Raw genomic sequence first — 19255 nt, forward strand, 5'->3', positions numbered from 1 at the left:
CTGAGTTCAATGTTAATTTTTAGGGTTTCCAAAAGTGAAGTGATTTTTTTTTTCAAAGAAAGGAGTTTATATAATGCTCCTCTGCATCTGTTTACATGCAGTGTTTCATTAATTCATGACATAAATGAAGCTTAATTGGTAATGGAATATCGTATGGCCTCATTAATATATCTCATTGTATTTTTTAGAAAGAGAATGCATTGTTCCTAATATACCACGATCCTTAGAAGCGTCACCTAAGAAAGACAAGTATAAATTTGGAGATGTCCTGAAGTTCACCTGCAGACAGAAATTCAGAATAATTGGACCAGATTCTATTCAGTGTTATCACTTTGGATGGTCCCCTCAACCACCAACATGTAAAGGTGACTATCTTATCATTGATACAAAAATGATTAAAATTTGGATGTTATCACCTCTTTTCTGTTTTTGGTATTTTGTGTCCTTTGAAATAATCCCTAATCTAGCAGCTTAACCAGAGATACTGTACAGCAGAAGGCTGTGAGTTGGGTGGGAAACAGCTCAGAGAGATCCCTGTGCAGTTGTTCCTTGAAGTGTGTGCTGGCGTGCCCAGAGATGCGTTTACGGAAGCTGAGAGGGGGGTTATTTGGCTCTTTTCCTTTACCTGTGCTGCTCGACTGCCAGTGATGCTGAAAGAATTCTACTGATGGTCGTTAATTACATTTCCATTACTCCTGCATAAACAACACTCAGAGAGCTTAAAGTTCATCCAGTCACACGCGTAGCTTAATCAAAGAGAAAACATGTTATCTACAAATGGTTGAAAAATGACTGTATTTAAAAAAAAAATTAAAAAGAGTTCCCATGCAGTATGCATATGACTAATTTATATAACTGTATTTGCTGATATGTACACATCTCTAACTATCCAGCTTATTGCTCATAATAATTTAATTTAAAGCCTTAACTGTACCGATATCCAACTACTTCAGTATAAAAAAGCAAACAACAGCAACAACAAAACCTCCTACTTCTGGCACAATGAGTGGCATTCAGCCCAATGGCAATGCTGAGCACCAGCAGATGCTGCGGACACATAGCAGCCCTGCAAGGCAGAGGGGAGCTCTTCTTTAGGCTTTCTAAGGCTGTGATCTGTATGGAGGCAGATTGCCTGTCATTCTATGTCAGAGCAGCGGAGGGTTAGAATTGCTGACATTTCTTTAAGTTCTCAGAACTAAGCCTCTGAACCACCTGGACTTTTCTTTCCTTAGAAGAAACAATTAATAAATACTGTTGGGGTAAAGACTCTTCCTTTTCATTGTCTGAGAATGTAGCAGTAAGCTAAGTAGTAAAGCAAATATTCTCCACTTTGCTTAACTTTTTATCGTAACATGAGCTATTTCAACATTGTTTCAACAATATCTGTACTGTAGGAGAAGTAAAATCTTGTGGCCCTCCGCCTCCCCTCCCCAACGGGGAAGTTAAGGAGAGAGAGAAAGAAGAATATGAGCATGGTGAAGTGGTGGAATATGGTTGCACATCTCGATCCTCGATGAAGGGGTCTAAGAAAATTCAATGTGTTGACGGAGATTGGACAACTCTGCCTATTTGTGTTGGTAATGTACATACTACATGAACTTATAAATGTGAATATCCAAGTTTATATAGATATTCATATAAGACAAATACTGCTTTAAATTAAAGTTATTTTGCCACATTTTATAGAGGAGCAGCGCACATGTGAAAACATACCGACACTTGAGCATGGCTATGACTTGCCCTCTGTCCCTCCCTATCACCATGGATATTCAGTGAAATTCAACTGCTCAGAATCATTTACAATGATTGGAGATGAGGCAATCACATGTGTCAGTGGAAAGTGGACTCAGCTTCCTCAGTGCATTGGTAAGAACATATTTTTCAAATTGTTATTTATTATTGTTTAAAAGAGTTACTGTAAACCTATATGGGCAGACTCAGCTGAAAAATACTAGGTCTTATGTTATAAAAATCAAAGTATTTCATCCTTATATCACAATCTACAGGACATATCTCCCGGGCAAAATATATAAACTTGCAACAATATGTTACTATTCTTATACCGCACAATTTGGTAATTTTTTCTAAGCATGAAACTAGAATTACATATAAACTGGCATATGATATAAAATAACAGCCAAAGGAATAATTAAGATGGAAGTATTTTGCATAACTGTCAGTATTGTTATCATTGATCTCATTCCATCAGTTGCTGGAAAATAAACCTCAAGTTGAGAAAATACCCATTTTACTCCTCTTGCCTCTCTCACAGGTCTGACAGCGTGCATTTCTCAGTCTCTTTCAAAAGCAGCAGAAGGCAGGGAATGCGCAGCAGTGTGGGCGGCCACAGGCCCGCTCAGTCACAATACGACTGCAGACGCATGACTCAGTGAGGACGCATGCCAGGAAGCAAAGTGCCCCCTGAGTTTCTTTGTGCAAGTCATTCATCCTGACCTGCCAAGACCACTGGGGGGATGAGGGCCCTGATTCATATTTCCATTAACGGGGTTTTATAAAAACTTTACTTGATTCTTCCATTCAGAGTTTTCTAGATACATACGGTTATGTCATCCTCAGATTTCTAGAAGTTAATGACCGGTAATTCCCGTCCAATGCAGAGCTGAGGATCAGGTTCCAGGCGAGCAGAAACGCACACCTGCTTTGCTCACTGCTGCATTGCTCACATTACCTTTTCTCTAAGTGCTTTCTTACTACTGCCAGGGCCAGTTCTTCCAGATCTAACTCCTCATGTGTCCTCTTTGATTTGTCCATAGATGATTTTGCCTCCATTCACATGGAGAGTCACCCAAGATAGTATCTATCAGGCATGAGAATGGTCAGCTTTTCATTCCAACCTACACTGAAACTTAGCTTCAATGACGACTCCCTCTGAGCGCAGAGCTACCGTCCTGTCCTGCATGTTTCTCAACACAGGTTCACTTAGTGTAATGGCCTTCAGCTGTCATAGCATCCAGAAAAACACAACACCAAGCGTGGATTGCTTTGAGAGGAAACGGCACTGAGGTGATCGTCTTTGCAGAACCAGGTTACTGCCTCTCTCTGCGTGGAGTGGCTAGCAGCTGCGGGTTTGAGGAAAACCCTTTCATTAGCAGCCCAGCGCTTAGCTGCTGTGCCACCAAGGCTCCTTTGTAGTCCTCCTCTACCAGTTGTCCCTGCTCAGCGTCGACTTTGAACCCTCTTTCCTGTCTGGAATCTTCACTCCTCCAGATTTGTTTATTAAGAATCACATATCAATTATAAGAGCTCCTCTTAACTGCAGATACCTCTGAAGTTTCTCCCCCTCAAGAGCGCCTTGTACTAAGGGGGTCTCCAGTACTAACTCTTCCGACCATGTGATGGGTCATTCCTTTCACAGACTGGGTGGACATTCACTGAAGTCCCTAATATATTTTCCATCAGGCTCTTTTCATGGCTGATTCATGGTTACATTTTTACTAAACACTTTCCGACTAAAGCCACCGCCCATTCTTCCTGATCCAGCATCGTCTTTGTCTTCTCTGCTGGGCCCACATTTGTTGCACTACAAAACCACCACCTGTCTGTGCCCAGTTTTTAACTTTTCTTTTTACTGGTTAGTCTCTACTAACTCTGCTTTTTCTAACCATTAATAACATATGCTATCAAATACTAACATTGGTATCTTATCAAATGCAAAAAAGAGTGCCATAATCATAGAATTATTAAAATATAAAGCTATATCTACACCTACAGGTATATATATTAAACATTTGGGTGGGAAAGATGAATTAAAATGGCATTAAATTACAATTGGATTACACAATTGTCTACAATATAGAAGAACTCCCTCAAATCCTAATATTTTATTACATCAATTAGTGATTTCTTAGTCCACTTGCCTATCTCTGTTTTCCTAGTCATCTCGAAAATAGTCGTTCAAATATTCAAATTCTGTACATCTTAACTTTTCAATATTCTACATTTCTGAAAAGATTTTCTTTTAAACTGCCTACTTCTTTCATCCTAGGAATCATTTTTTGATGATATAAGCTTGTAATTGAAAAATAAGGTAATGCATTTTGAAAACTATGAAAAAATATGTGCCTCTCTGTTCACATTGCAGTGAGACTGCATCAGCTTGCAGGCGAGTTGCTAAATCAGTGTGTGGGCTACATGTGACCTCCTTTTGTCACACAGTGGATAAGGCGATTCCAACTCCCCACCAGAACAAGGCCAGTTTCCATAAAGCAGAGACCTGGGCAGGCCAGGAAGCCTGCCTCCCACTGCTCTGTCCCTCCTGACCCATGGTCACAATGGCATTTTACTCCTCTACTGTGGTCCCTCTGTTCTTAACATGACCTCTGTGGCCTCTACCCCCTCAGGCAGTGATTGCAAAGGTACTGCTCTGTAACTCCTTCATTGAGGCTCTGGAAATGCTATCCTTCTGCTTCTAAGATTCCTCAGTCCTACACTCACTAATTCCCTCTGTTAGTGCTTCGCACCCCATAGCTGCATGGTTCCACCTGCTCATTTGGTGGGAACTACAAAAAAGAAAAAAAAAACAGGAAAAAACTCACTGCAAACAAGTTGATGGCATTTTACCTCCACCCCATAGGAGAGGGTAGAACTATAGAAAGGCCCCTCCTTCTCCTACTGCCAGGCTGCTTGTCTGTAACTGCCGACCCCAAGGATCACAGCCCCATGCTCAGCCACTGAGGCACTCGGATACCTAGGAACGACAAAGACATGGATAAAATAACCGGGACAATCAAGTTTATGTCAGCATTGTTCAATATATACACTGTCCAAAAAAGTGAACTTTTCAGTCCCTAGCTGAAACATGTAATGATGATAAATATTTGCTCAGACATTTCTAAAGATGGATGAGGAACTACATTTATATATAAAAACTCACTTCATGTAGTATGATGAGGAATAACTAGCTTGACTGAATGGATCATTTACTTTTCTATAGCTGTAGTACATAATACTTGCTTATTTCTTCTTAATCAGTTTTTTCATGGAAAAATTTTGTTTCTACAGAAACAGAACAACTCCAGAAGTGTAGCATCCCACGCCAACGTAAATTGGAATTCACCCCATCAAGTCAGGCTGACTTCAATCATAATGAAACCTTAAGTTACAGATGTAAAGGCAAATCCAAAAAATCAGTATGCATAAATGGAGTGTGGGATCCCAAGGTAACTTGTGCAGGTAAGGTCTTGGGTATCATGTTTTAAAAAGTGGATTTTCTTTCCTCTTAACTTACGCAATTGCAACCTTTATAACATGAAAGTAGTTATTGATTCATATATTGTAACAAATGAGTTTCAATTTGCAGGATAATTGAGAAACTAATCAGAGCCCGTTTCTAAGTAATAACCACATGGTGTTCATTCGTTGACTATGAAACAAATGCAACAGAACTGGAAGCTTTACATTACTACCTGGTCACTAAGTTCGCTCATTGCTGTTGTACTCCTGAGGCTCCTGTGTTTCACCAACGGCACGGAAGCATTAGTCCATCTTACCCCCTTGCTTATCTGCGATTCTCTTCTCCAGATTCAGGAACCCTTGTCCCTCTGTCCGCAACACTTTTACCTGGATTTCTAAGTCTTACATACGAGGGGGGCCTCTTCAAAAAGGGAAAAGAGCTCAGTTGGTTAGGATTATTAAGTTTAATGGAGAGTACTTTGAAGGTAATAAACTTGGTTTGTAAAAAATTTGAATACAAAGCTTTGGGAAAAAAATTCATTTTTGTGTGGTATCCCGCATATACAGATAGTGGTTTCACACCAATCCTAATGCAAACCTTCTATCTAAAGTTCAACTGTTTATGCTTGTTTGTTTTAAGGAAACAATATTTATATGCAGTCAAGTGCACAAGTTACCCTGTATTTCGGCGAAGAATTTTTACAGTTTTGGCATTTGCATTTATGCATACTGTCTTGTACTACTCTTTAAGGAAATTGTTAAGTAGAGATGGATGTTCTTTTTTGTATGATTAGTCAGTTGTGGGAAAAATTTTGAAAAGAAAATAAATTGAATAAAATAGTAATGGTTTAATTCTAGACTTATTTCAGTAAACTTATTTCCTCATATCTTCTTATGCACAAATTATACTGATCAACGTAGCTTCACAGTAAATTGTGAAGCTGCATATTTTAAAATTTTATTAATAATTGGGAGTTAATACATATACCATATTATTTCATAGTTCAATCATGTCAGGGAAAATTTCACAATTGGTACCACAATAAGTATCCAAACATTCTTGTTTTTCCTCAAAACCTCAACATCATCTCCCTTTCACATCACACCCCCACCTTTGTTTCCCCCTCCCCACAACTCCATAAAACCTTTTTCTACTTGATGACCTTATAGGATTTCCAATCCTGGGTATCATATACCGAAAAACAGGAAAACAAATAACATGATTTCAGGAGACCAACTCTGCCATGGAGTAAAGCCGCCTCAGGCTCCCACGCAGTGGATGCTGGTTTTGAACTGCAGGCTTTGCAGTTAGCAGCCCAGTGCATAACTACTACACCAGAAGATACGCACAATAAAGAGTACAGAATAAACCAGAACAAGTATACTCAATTGCTTTTCATTTCAAAGTATTTTCTACACATATTTTTAAGACAACTGCTTTTTAATATTGAAAGAGACCAATCCCTACCGGCCACTCTGATCAGAGAGCAATATTAGATGATGGTTTAGAAACAAAAGATGGAACTATTAAGCTTCAAGAAGAGAATGCAGACAAACCCATGCCTTCACTGCATGTTATCATTACTTGATTCCTTAAGAAAAAAAACAAGAATCCCATAATTGACTAAATACCAAATTCACTGCTTAAAGAAACAGATGCAACACTTGGGCATTGGGTTGTTAAGCTCAACTGTGTGGAAAGCAGCTACTTGAGCAGTGGACTGGAAGAGACCCATGTTTACGGCCACTCCTAAGAAAGGCGACCCCACAGAATGCAGACAGTGTTTAAAAATATCACATGGAGATAAAATGTTGATGACGAGCATTCAACATTGTTGTAGTGATAGGCTGATAGGGAGCTGTCGGAGCTGCAAGCCAGATTCAGAAAACAATCTGGATAAGGGGTATCTTTTCTGATATCCGGTGGGTGTTGCATGGAAACAGAGAAAACCCAGAAAGATGTTGCTTGAGTCCCATTGGCCATGGGAAGGTAGTCATTGTTTGTGAAGTAAACAGAGTATGGACAGCATCCAAGAAAAAGGAATTCCAGAACACTTTATTATACTCATCCAAAATCTGTACATGTGACTGCCTGATCATCTGTCACAGAAAGGATAAAAGGAAGAACCTAAAGGCAAAACGATACAAATATAAACCAAAAGTGATCATCTCAAAGTGTTAATAGGCCACAAAATACTACACATACTAGCAAAGAGCATAAAATTATTGTGTGCTTATTTATGATACACTCATATTTCATATTCTAAGTGTTAAAATTATCATTCTATTCAAATTATGACTTTTTAATCAAATAATCCAATTTCAATATTTTTAGAAGAAAAACCACAGGTATGCCCACCTCCTCCTCTCATTCCCAATGCTCAAACTATGACAACGACAGTGAATTATCAGAATGGAGAGACAGTATCTATTGCTTGTCAAGAAAATTACTTAATCCTGGAGGGAGATGAAATCGTGTGCAAAGATGGAAATTGGCAGTCTATTCCACGCTGTGTTGGTTAGTAGTTCTTAACTTGTTTTCATAGATTCTTTCAAAGTGGGATAAACAGTCTACTGTGCTTTGCATAATTGAAGAACATGAAGATTTTTCTGTATGTCTACTGCACTTTACTTAACAAAGCAGAGAACACTGATGGGCCAAAATTAATAATCATTAATTCATTTAGATATGATGTAAACGCAATAAGAAGACATTATTCTTTTTTAATATATCACATAGTGCTTTTGTTATCATTTATTTTGCTTGATAAAAGGGCCGGTAAAGAAGGACATTTAATGAGATGAGAGTAGCATAGACATAGTGATGATTTAGAATGTCACAAGGTCCAGATATTTCTTAGTTTTAAAAATTATAATCATAATATAAATTATCTTAAAATTTCAAAAAGATTTTATTTGATTCTTCATTTTAGACTTTATATTTGTACTCTATTGTTTTGATCTCTGTTATTCATATAGAAAAAACCCCATGTAATCCACCTTCTCCTATTGAACATGGAAAAATTAACTCATCTAGCTCTTCAGAAGAAAGGACAGAAACCCCTGAATCCAGGTACTCACATGGCATGACGTTAAGTTATAGCTGTGAAGAAGGTTTCAAGCTCTCTGAAGAAAAGGGAATCACATGCCACATGGGAAAATGGAGTTCTCCACCGCAGTGTGTAGGTGAGGGCACAGGACTAGTCAAATTCTGCTTTGGGAGTAATTTATCATAAATAATCAATCCTGATCAAAGGCATAAGGAATTTAATTTAGACTTATTAATACAATTCTTCATATACCTTACTAGGAAAGGACCTATTGCATATGCAAGATAAACATATTTAATTTCAATATAGAATCACTTTAAACCCTGGCATTTATTTTTTCTTGAAACATGTAACTTCGTGTACTCCAGCCACTTTGTCTAGAGAAGTTTTAGAGTTTGATTTGTCAACCAGTGGTTTCTCTTAAAAAAAAATGTTTTCCCTCCAATGTTCCTTCTGATTTATTGTAACCTAATGGTCTATTTTGAAAGATCGTTCATGTTTCCTTTATTTCCTTTAATCATTCATGTCTGGCAGAGAAGCATTAACTCTATTGTGCATAAGTGCACCAATATTCCAGCTCAAGCTTTTAGGCCTGTTCTGAAAGACCACAGAGTGGTGTGTATGTACTTCATAATGTAATAGTTAACTCCTGTGTTTTAATTTCTTTTTTCTGTATGTACTTCATGATGTAATAGTTAACTCCTGTGTTTTAATATCTTTTCAAATACATAAAATGATTAAATAGAACACATGATATACAAAATTAAATTTCAGAAGTGAAAAATGAATGCATCCTTTCTTGCTATTTCAGGACTGCCTTGTGGTCCTCCACCGGGGAGACCTCACAGTTCTCTGTCTCCTGAGTTAGACAGCTACCAACATGGGGAACAAGTTACCTACATCTGTTCTGATGGCTTTGGGATTAATGGACCTGAATCTATAAAATGCTTTGGAGGAAAATGGCCTACCCCACCATATTGCAAAAGTATAAATTTAATTTTCTTCCATGAATGAAAAAATATATTTTATTCAAAGCAGAGGTGGTACATCTAAGCACATATGCAGTAATTGTAGAATGTAGCAATTTGCTTGTGGGAAATTGTTCTGTATTCTGGTGGACAATTTTAACCTTAGGAATAAGAAACGCTTGGCAACATGAGACAAATTATGACCTTTTAAAATCATCCTCTCTATGCTCTCTGGAAACCAAGTCTTTATTTTTAGACTTCTTAACTCTGCTTCTGATGTGCAAGGGACCCGTCCTCGTCTATCTAATCATTCCCCACTCTGCTGTCAGCTTTTCCATGATCTCCTTATAAACATACAATTTCCTAAACTATTTTAATTTCCCATAAGTTACATTTTAACAGAAGCAGAAAGAAAAAAAAAATAGACATGAATACAAGATACAAGTGACTACAACAGGGCAAGAATAAATTTGAATGTAAAAAGAAAAATGACCCCCAATCATTGTGTCTACACATATCAGGGAGTCTCCACTATGAACATCCCAACCTATGGCTTTGATGCATGTACAACAATGGAATGTAATTACATCAAGACACTATAGAATTTATTTTGTCAAGTTGAAAGAAAAAGACTGTACAGTGATTAATGGTATAATCTAATGCTAGTTATTTTAGACGATAAATATTGAATATTATAGATTTTAAAGATTTGCTGAATTCCTTATTCCATTTCTTTCAGTTACAGATTGCTTTGAAGTACCCACATTTCCTCATGCTGTACTCAAAAGCACTGTAAAGGAGTCATATAAGTCAGGAGAACAAGTCGAATACGAATGTGAAAAGAATTTCCAATTAGATGGGTCAAATATCATAAAGTGTATCAAGAGTAAATGGATAGGAACTCCTACATGTAAAGGTACTTTGGTTAAACCTTAAATTTACTAAAAGATGATACATTAGACAATAAAACCCTCTTTTTTGGGCACTTTGAACAAATGGGCATAGTTTAAGGGGTGTGCAACACATAGACAACAGTTAGCCTCTTAGCCCAGTGGTTCTAACAGAGTGGCCACTGATGTAGCAGCATCAACGTTTTCTGGAAAGTTGCTAAGACAAATAGATCTAAGGGTCCACCCTAGACCTATTAAATAAAAAAACTTGGATAAGGGACCCTGATATAAATTTGGTAAATCTTATAGACTGTAAGACAAATCAGTGCAGCTCTTATGCTATAAATCGAACAGCTTCGAGGGGGCACGATCTGCCATGGGCAAACCTAGATGAGAGGAAAGGGTAGATGCAGTTGAGGAGTTAGGGTCCCTGCAAAACGCAGTCCAGGGAACCAGAGCTTTACTTGATACAGGTTTGTATACACTCCCTGTCACGTAGCCAGCACTTCGTGACATGTTTCTACACAAAGGTACGATTGAAAATTATTTCAGGATAAACAAAGAAACAATACATCAGCCAAGTGGTTGGCAGATAGGAGGGGAGAGCAATGTTAGACACATGAAATAACCGGTAGGGTTGCAGACTGCTGCAAGTACACTTCATTTGGGAATCAAGTCTTACCTACTCTTGCTTTTGCATTGACCTGGAACTCTTTAAAGCAGCGGTTCTCAACTGTGGGTCTTGATCCTTTTGGAGGTCGAACGACCCTTTCACAGGTGTCACCCAATTCATACCTGTTGCAAAATTACAGTTATGAAGAAGCAACCAAAATAATTTTATTGTGGAGGGTCACCACAACATGAGGAACTGTGTTAAAGTGTCACGTAATTAGGAAGGTTGACAACCACTGCTTTAAAGAATTTGATATTTGAAAACGATTAACAATGTAATGATCTGAGTGCATAATTGTTTGGAGAGTTTCAGGTGGACGTGAAGCCATAATAGCTTATAACCATGGGTTCCAAATGGAATCGGTTTCTTTATCTTTTCCTCATCATTATTTTGCACCTCCCATTTGAATTATTTCAGTTACTTAAAGTCTTTTTATACTGTAATGTACTTTAAAGTGTGCTCTTAACTTTTGACATATAATTTAAAGAAATGCTTAATTCTAATAAGTTTCTAAGGAGTTAAAACATTAATAATAAGCAAAATAATTTAAAATAAATACCTCACATTGCATAGTTAAATTTTTGCAAATTTGACACTTTCTAAATTCATATTGGGTTCATAGTAAATATTTGTTTTAGTAATTCTATAAATTTTCAGGACCAATCTCATTTTCACAGGCTACAAGGTGAAAGAAAAACCACCGTGTTATAATAAAAATAGAGAATATATTTAAGGCTTTGAAACTTTATATGTTGCAGCATTTAAATTTAATTTTCCTAAATCTTCCATGTACATTTCTTAACATTAGCAAACATCATTTTAAATTGTCTACTGATTTTAAACTTCTTTTGAAATATATTTGGAATCTTGTTTATTGATTTCCTACTGAAAATGGACAGTCTTTTCTCTCTCTCTCTCTCTCTCTCTCTCTCTCTCTCTCTCTCTCTTTTACTAGATGTTTCCTGTGGGAATCCTCCCAATGTTGAAAATGGTAAGATGATCTCAAAACCGATGATGAAGTATCCACCGGAAGAGAAAGTGCGTTATGAATGTGACAAACATTATAAACTCTATGGAGAGGTAGAAGTGATGTGCATGAATGGAACCTGGACAGAACCACCTAAGTGCAAGGGTAAAATATATTATTTCTTAAATATTTGTCTACTATATTTACCCGTATGGTTTTTAATTCCCCCATTGTTTTCTACCTTTCTTTCATTTTCAATTCTCTCTGGGTTATGTTGTGAAATTAATTTTACTATTTACAGAATATGGGTTTGCTGGAGACAAGTTCTTTTACTTGGCCTCTGAGAATGGCTGTGTCCCTCCACTGGTCTGGAGGATGGTGTTCGTTGTATACTCATTTGTGGTCGACATTTATTTATTTTTTTCTGAATTTGAAAAATGTTTGATCACTGCACTCTGATCTCCATGGATTGCAGATGACAAGTCCACTTTCATTTGAATCCTTGTGTCTCATTCCCCACTGCCAGTCACTTCATTCTGACTCAGTGCAACCTTATAGAGGGTTTGCAAAGACTGTAAATCTTTTACGGAACAGATAGTCTTCTGCATCCTTTCTTTCTAGCTGCTTCCAAGGTTTCTTTCTCTTCCTTTATTTTTCATTACTTTGCTATGAGAGCGTTATGTAAATTTCTCTGTGTTTCATTTGACTGTAGTTCATTCAGCTAGTATATAATTGTATGCTTTAGGGCTAATTGGAAAAATCATATCTATCACATTTATATTCGTTTTTTCAACATCACACTCCCCTTTTTATGGAACTCCAAATCTTTTTTCTTCCCACAGAACCTAAAACTCTGATATCTTTATTTGTTTATATTAAATTTTTATTAGAAAATACACATTATTTTATCATCAGCTGTTAGATTTGCTGGCCTGTGACCTTGTATCAATTTTATGAATTTCAATGAATTAAAATTTAACCATGCTCTAATTTTTTAGGTTCATCTTCCCCCTTAAATTTTAAAAGTTGTCAACTAATTTCAACGTCTGTGTCATCTGAGTATTGGTGATCTGTTGGTTGTGTTTTCACTTTTGGAATTTTCCCAAATCTTGATACTAGGAATGATTTTCAAATGTATCCAGGATTTTGGATACTATATTTCCCCCCAAAATGAATATTATTTAAATCTGATATTTTAAAAGACCTACACAGCTACAATGCGGTAGTACCTAGGCTACCCACCTGGTGTTACTGACACCAATGAAAAAGGATTGGTGCCTTGTTACCCCACTTGAGATTGGATGTGTAAACTCTTTGGGGGGTCTGATAATCGTGGGAGAAGAAAAGGAAATGTGTTTTATCTTCCTATGGCGATCTTCTAGATTTGGACCAATTAATTCATGCTTCACCAAGCCCACTGCCATTAAATTGTCTTCAAGTCATAGGAACCCCTGTCAAATTTCCGGGACTATAAATGTGTGCACACATCAACAGTGTCATTGTCCTTTGATGGAACACTTAGTGTGCTTGAGCCATGACCAAGTTTCTATTTCAAGAGTGCTCCTTCCCAGAGACTTTGGTTAAAGAAGGAATGTTTGCATCAAAAATATTTAGTATGAACAGGACCTCAATTCAACATTTCAATATTCTCTAAACTGGAGATACAAAGAAAAGCCAAAGAACTCACTGCCATGTGGTCCTTTGGGGGTGCTGTCAGGTAAGCGTTGAGCTTCTAGACTCCAGTTAAATGGTTCATATCCAAGAGTGAGTCAGAGAAAACTGGGGCTATCTGCTTCTGTAAAGATGTACAGCCCCAGGCCCCGAATTTGAAGTCTTTATGAGTCAGAATACAATTGATGTCAGTGGGTTTTCTTTGGTTTTATATTATTATTTGAATCTCAAAATCAACACATCTCTGTATTCCAGAGGGTCCTTTGCTTTCATATACTCTGTCCAGGACGTTAAGTTATTCTTGGGAAAGGTTGAATGTTGCTGTGCAGAGTGACTCTGTGTGCAATAGAACAATACACTGCCCTGTCCTGCACGATTCTCATGTTTGCTGTTATTGTGGACTCCATTATTACAGGCACTGCTTCAATCAACCTTCTTGAAGGTTTTCTTTTTGCTGACTCCTTACCGAGCATGATGTCCTTGTCAAGGGTCTAGTCTCTCCTCATTGCATTTCACAAGAGCTTTGGATAGCTGCCCCAGGCTATGCAAAATATGCGAGAGGAAGTCTTGCCATCCTAGGCTTCAAGGAAAATTCTGGCCGCACTTCCCCAAAACAGACCTGCTTGCCCTTTTGGCCTCCAGGCCACTTTCAATATTCTTCTCCAGCACCATCATGCAAAGGCATTGATTCTTCTTATTCAAAGTCCAACTTTTATATGGATATGAAAACTCTTAAAATCAAACTACTTGCCAATACAAGACAGTTGGAAACTCCGTGGCTTGAGCAAGGAGCATCTTAGTCCTCAAAGAAACACTTTTGCTTATGAGCACTTTAAAGCGGGCTTGTGTAACATTTCACACAATACAAACAGCCCATTTGAGCTATTTTCAGCTCCTTACATGAGCATTAATTGTGGACCCAACCAAGAGCAGATCTTGACAACTTCAGTCATTCCCCATTTATCTTGATGTTACTATTAATCCAGTTGTGGAGAGTTTGTTTTCTTTATATTGAGCTGTAATCCCTACTGAAGGCAGCAATTCTTGAACTCTATCTGAAAGTACTTCAACTGCTCAGTTACAGCCAGCAAGATTGTGTGTCATCTGCATTTCACAGGTTGTTAATATGCCTTCCGCTAAATGTGATGTCAAATTCTTCTTCATCTGTGGCATGTTTGGCTGAGCTTAGAGATTGAATAAATTTGGGGAGACGATACAATCAAGATGCAGGCCTTTCCTGATTTATAACCATCCAGTGTTCCCGAGTTCCATTCACATTCTTGATCAATGGACAAAGATATGCTTTGGTATTCTACTTCTTCTCCAGGCTATCCATAGTTTATTATGATCCACAAAGTTAAATGTCTTTGCATAGACAAGAAAACACAAGTGAACATCTTTCTGGTATTCGCTGCGTTGAGCAAAGGGCCATCTGACAACAACAAGCTTATCCTTTGTCCCACATCTACTTTGGAATCTGGCTTTTACTTCTGACAACCTTTATTGCATGTTCATCAGTAAATTTTACCACCATGTGATATTAATGATATTGTTCCGTGATTTCAACATTCTGTTTGGTCGCCTTCTTTGGAATGGGTACAGATATAAATCTTCCAAACAGCTGACCAAGTAGCTGTCTTCCAAATTTCCTAGCGTACATGAATGAGTATGTGCTTCCAGTGTTTCATTAACGTGTTGAAACATTTCAACGTGTGTGCCATCGATCCCTATAAAGTTGTTTTTGGCTAATGCGTTCAGTAGAGCTTGGAATTCTTACTTCAGTACTGTTAATTCTTGCTCATATTATGCATCTTAAAATGGGGGATAGCTACCAGTTATTTTTGGTACAAAATTTCTGAGTGTTTTTTCCCTACACATTTGATTCAGTATTTTATTCAGAATCTTTAAATATTTGCAACTTGATGCTTGACTTTTTATTTAGTTCTTTCAGTTTATACAATGCGAATATTTTATTCCTTTTTGTTTTTCCAACTCAATGTCTTTTCAGACCTATAAAATTATCATATTTTACATAGTCCTTTTGAGATACATTTGAATTTTTTTGTCAAGCATCTGATTTTATCATTTTTCCATTTGCCTTAACTACTCCGTTATTATGAGCAAGTTTCAGAGTCTCTTATGACCTCAAGTTTAATCTTTCTTCTCAATGTACTTTTGCTTTTCCCTCCAAAGATATCCGTCATGTCAACCCATGGCTCATCAGGACTTATGCCAATAGGGCTCAGTGTGCAAACCTGTTCTGGAGAGGTCCTCAGGTTCAGGAGGTGTATATCCTCGGTGCCATGGTAACTTGCACATTGCACTGAAAACAACACGGTTAGCTCTTTGAAACCACCATCCTGTTAGAGAGAAAAAGATGAGACTTTCTTTTCCCATACAGAGTTACAGTCTCAGAATCCGATACAGGTACTTATGCCCTGGCCTGCAGGGTTGTACGATCAAAATCTACTTGATGCACTCAGTGGATGGCCACCTAGGACCTGTATATATATGTTTATTTCATGTTCTTTCTACCTCTTTGTGACAAGGTTTAGGCTAAAATATACCTCTAATCCCACAATTGAGGCTTAACAAAAGTATTAGTTTAGCTTCCATTCCCATACCATACAAACTAGCAACCAGTAACCTACATCTTGGAGATATACAAACTGACTGCTCAGGCAATTGAGCCTGATAAATACTACACACGTGTGAACTTCTCTGATCAATAAGATAATATCATTATCGACTAAAATAATATTCCTAGCTTAGTATGGCTCTAAACCTTAGTGAATCATTTAGGATTTAATTCAATAAAATGACAAATCTGTACCAGAAATAAAACCAGGCACTTAGAGAAACAACAGCTGTAAGGATAGATACGGTACTATCACCTGAGGACAGCCCTAATATATGACAACTTAGTTGTTATAGCTTGGCCCTGCCAAATCCTCACAGCCACAGTGAAATCGCTGAATGCACGGGTGCCACAGCAAAAGGTAGTGAAGAAGCTGCATGGTGTTTGGTTATCATGACGAATGGCATGCGGGGTCTTAAAAGCTTGTCCCAAGCAAGCAACTGTCTAAGACAGTGGTTCTCAACATCTCTAATGCCACGATCCTTTAATATAGTTCCTCATGTTGGGGTGAACCCCAACTGTAAAATTCTTTTTATTCCTACTTCATAACTGTAATTTTGTTACTTTTATGAATTGGGTGACCCTTGTGAAAGGGTAGTTTGACTACCAAAGGGGTCACGACCCACGAATTGAGAACCACTGATCTAAGGGAAGTGTCAGCTAAGTTCTCATGAAGAAGCACAGCACCCTGTGTGAACCAAAGATAAAAGATTTTGAAAATCAACCTAAAAGCAGTGTGTTTTCTGTAAAGTTAAAATGCGTTTTAATCCCTGAACATGTTCAAGGAGTTGATGTTTTCTTTGAAATCACATTTTTTTTAAATGTGTGATCCAATAGACAGTATATTTTATTAGACAGAAAAACACTCATCATCTTAGTCATTAATTTTTCATGAAGATAACATTGATAGTGCAAAACAGATATATTTATCAATGTTTTATGTGTTTTAGAATAGCCTTCAATTTATATGATTTGTTTCTTCCATGACAGAATTCTTTGCTCAGTAGTCACAGAAAACTTTATATAACACATTATGCTGAATTTTTATTTTCCACAGGTAAATCAGCAAGGTGAGTTAATTTCTCATTATGTCATATAGTACATTTATGTTGTGTGTGTCTCTGTGTGTATATATATAAATCTATATATATGTATATATATGTGTGTGTGTGTGTGTGTGTGCATACATATATTAGATCCTAAAGGAAAATGTGGACCTCCTCCTGCTATTGAAAATGGAGACACAACTTCATTCCCAGACAAAGAATATGCTCCAGGATCATCAGTGCAGTACCAGTGCCAAGCCCTCTATATAATTCAGGGCAACCATAAAATCACATGTGTGAATGGACAGTGGTCACAACCACCAAAATGTTTAGGTGAGTACCTCAGTGTTTCCTTTGATTCAGGAAAAGTTAGAATAATAATCATTATGTTTTGCTAGACATGATATAACATCACAAACTAGCAAACACCCTTGTGTTGAATAGCTCACTTCTACATATTAATAAAGCAAAAATTTTTGCCATAGAACCAATTATCATCATGCCACACAGAATTGAATTGCTTTCTAGGGATTTTCAATGTTAATATGTAAACACATGAAGATTTAGAAATTCTTACTGAATCAAAAGGTACAAATATTCCTTTAACGCAAACCACTTATTAAAATAAATGACCTTGTGATTCCCTGATATATGTTCAAGTTACTCCTTATTAAGTATGATGCACCATTTTTGCATCGTCGAACAATTTTCGGGCCCCTGGGTAGCACAAATGCTTTACAGTCATCTTCCAACTTGAAGGTAGGCAGTTTGAGGCCGCGAGCTGTACTACAGAAGAAAGCCTGGCAATCTCTTCCTATTAAAATTATAAACAAGAAACTCTATTATGCAAGTTTGTTCCATGCACACACACACATGGGGTTAGATCCCACTCAACAATTCAGAATTTGTTTAACTGCAATGAGTTGATATTTAGGTTTATTATTGTCACCATATCAAAACACACAAGATAATTCCTGACAGAGAGGAAAGATTTTTGGAAAGCATGCCCACATCATTATTCACCACTGTTTGTAAGCCTAAAAGTCTACAAAATATATTTTTTGCTGGCTAAGAGTTTTTATATTTGTTTGTTCTATTTTCAGATGCGTGCATAGTATCAGAAAGCGACATGGAAAGACATAATATACAGTTAAAATGGACACAAAATAAGAAAATTTATACTGAAACACGTGATACTGTTGAATTTAAATGTAAAAGGGGTTACAGGGAATTGACACCAAGAGCCAGTTTTCGAGCAACTTGTCATGAAGGGAAAATAGATTATCCCCGCTGTGGCTAACGCTGTGACTGAAGTATATTCTTATAATCAAATTGTATACATTTCCTGAATTTTATATATGGTAATGTAATTTCTCAAGTTTTTCAACTCTTATGTAAATTATACTCATAAATTAGAATTTGTTGTATAGAGAATCATGCAATTATAATATCAGAGACAGATATTTGACTTTCTCACATACCTTATTAAATGTTGCCAAACCACAAGCAATGTGTTCTGTTTATAAAACATCCTTGGTCAAAGGTTATAGGCACTCAGTCCAGTGCCAGCTGTGTTCCATCACTTTCCCAACAGTGAAAGGTTTTCAACATAATGCCAGAGGCTTTCTGAGACTCCTAGTCAGACAAAATAAGAGCTTTAGTTGTCTCCATCTTCAAAGAAATATTACGTGGAAAGAATTTTGATGGTCACAAAATATATCCAATTATTTTTCTGTCCTCACTATTAAGCCATTTAGCTCCCTATAGGTACATATGCCAGGAAAATTCAAATATGTGGTCTCCTATAACATATCTCACCCGACTGATTATTCAAACCAATTGTCAGGAGAGATTAAAATTGATTTGAGTTTACAGCGATCGTAACATTGACATACACTCTGAGGAAAGTCCAATTTCATCTAAGCACCCATATACAAATACATGTACACAGTACTACGAGATTTGATCAATGCTTCTAAAACCAAGATGGGCAGAAAATTTGATCATGTGTTCCAGGGAATGTAGGTCGGTTAATGAGTCCTGGCTAAGCCACTAATTGAAATGGTTGGGCGTTCGAACACATCCAAAGGCTACATGGGAGGAAGCCCTGACTGAATGCTTCCAGAAAGATTACAGCCAAGAGAATTCTGTTGGGCAGG

The 19255-nt window shown here is 37.2% G+C and overlaps 1 protein-coding gene across 1 annotated transcript in view; it reads left to right on the forward strand.

The window, feature by feature from the left end:
- LOC142439439 (complement factor H-like) overlaps positions 1-18396 on the forward strand; it is a 50128-nt gene extending 31732 nt beyond the window's left edge. The window contains exons 8-18 of the mRNA XM_075541799.1: positions 189-365; positions 1395-1577; positions 1687-1866; positions 5023-5193; positions 7529-7711; positions 8173-8379; positions 9055-9228; positions 9951-10127; positions 11730-11906; positions 17247-17429; positions 18200-18396. Of these exons, the coding sequence (XP_075397914.1) occupies positions 189-365; positions 1395-1577; positions 1687-1866; positions 5023-5193; positions 7529-7711; positions 8173-8379; positions 9055-9228; positions 9951-10127; positions 11730-11906; positions 17247-17429; positions 18200-18396 (2009 nt within the window). The remainder of the gene's footprint in view (positions 1-188; positions 366-1394; positions 1578-1686; positions 1867-5022; positions 5194-7528; positions 7712-8172; positions 8380-9054; positions 9229-9950; positions 10128-11729; positions 11907-17246; positions 17430-18199) is intronic.
- The last annotated feature ends 859 nt before the right edge of the window (positions 18397-19255 follow it).

This window comes from Tenrec ecaudatus, chromosome 1 (genome assembly GCF_050624435.1).
Source record: "Tenrec ecaudatus isolate mTenEca1 chromosome 1, mTenEca1.hap1, whole genome shotgun sequence".
In the NCBI taxonomy this organism is placed as follows: domain Eukaryota; kingdom Metazoa; phylum Chordata; class Mammalia; order Afrosoricida; family Tenrecidae; genus Tenrec; species Tenrec ecaudatus.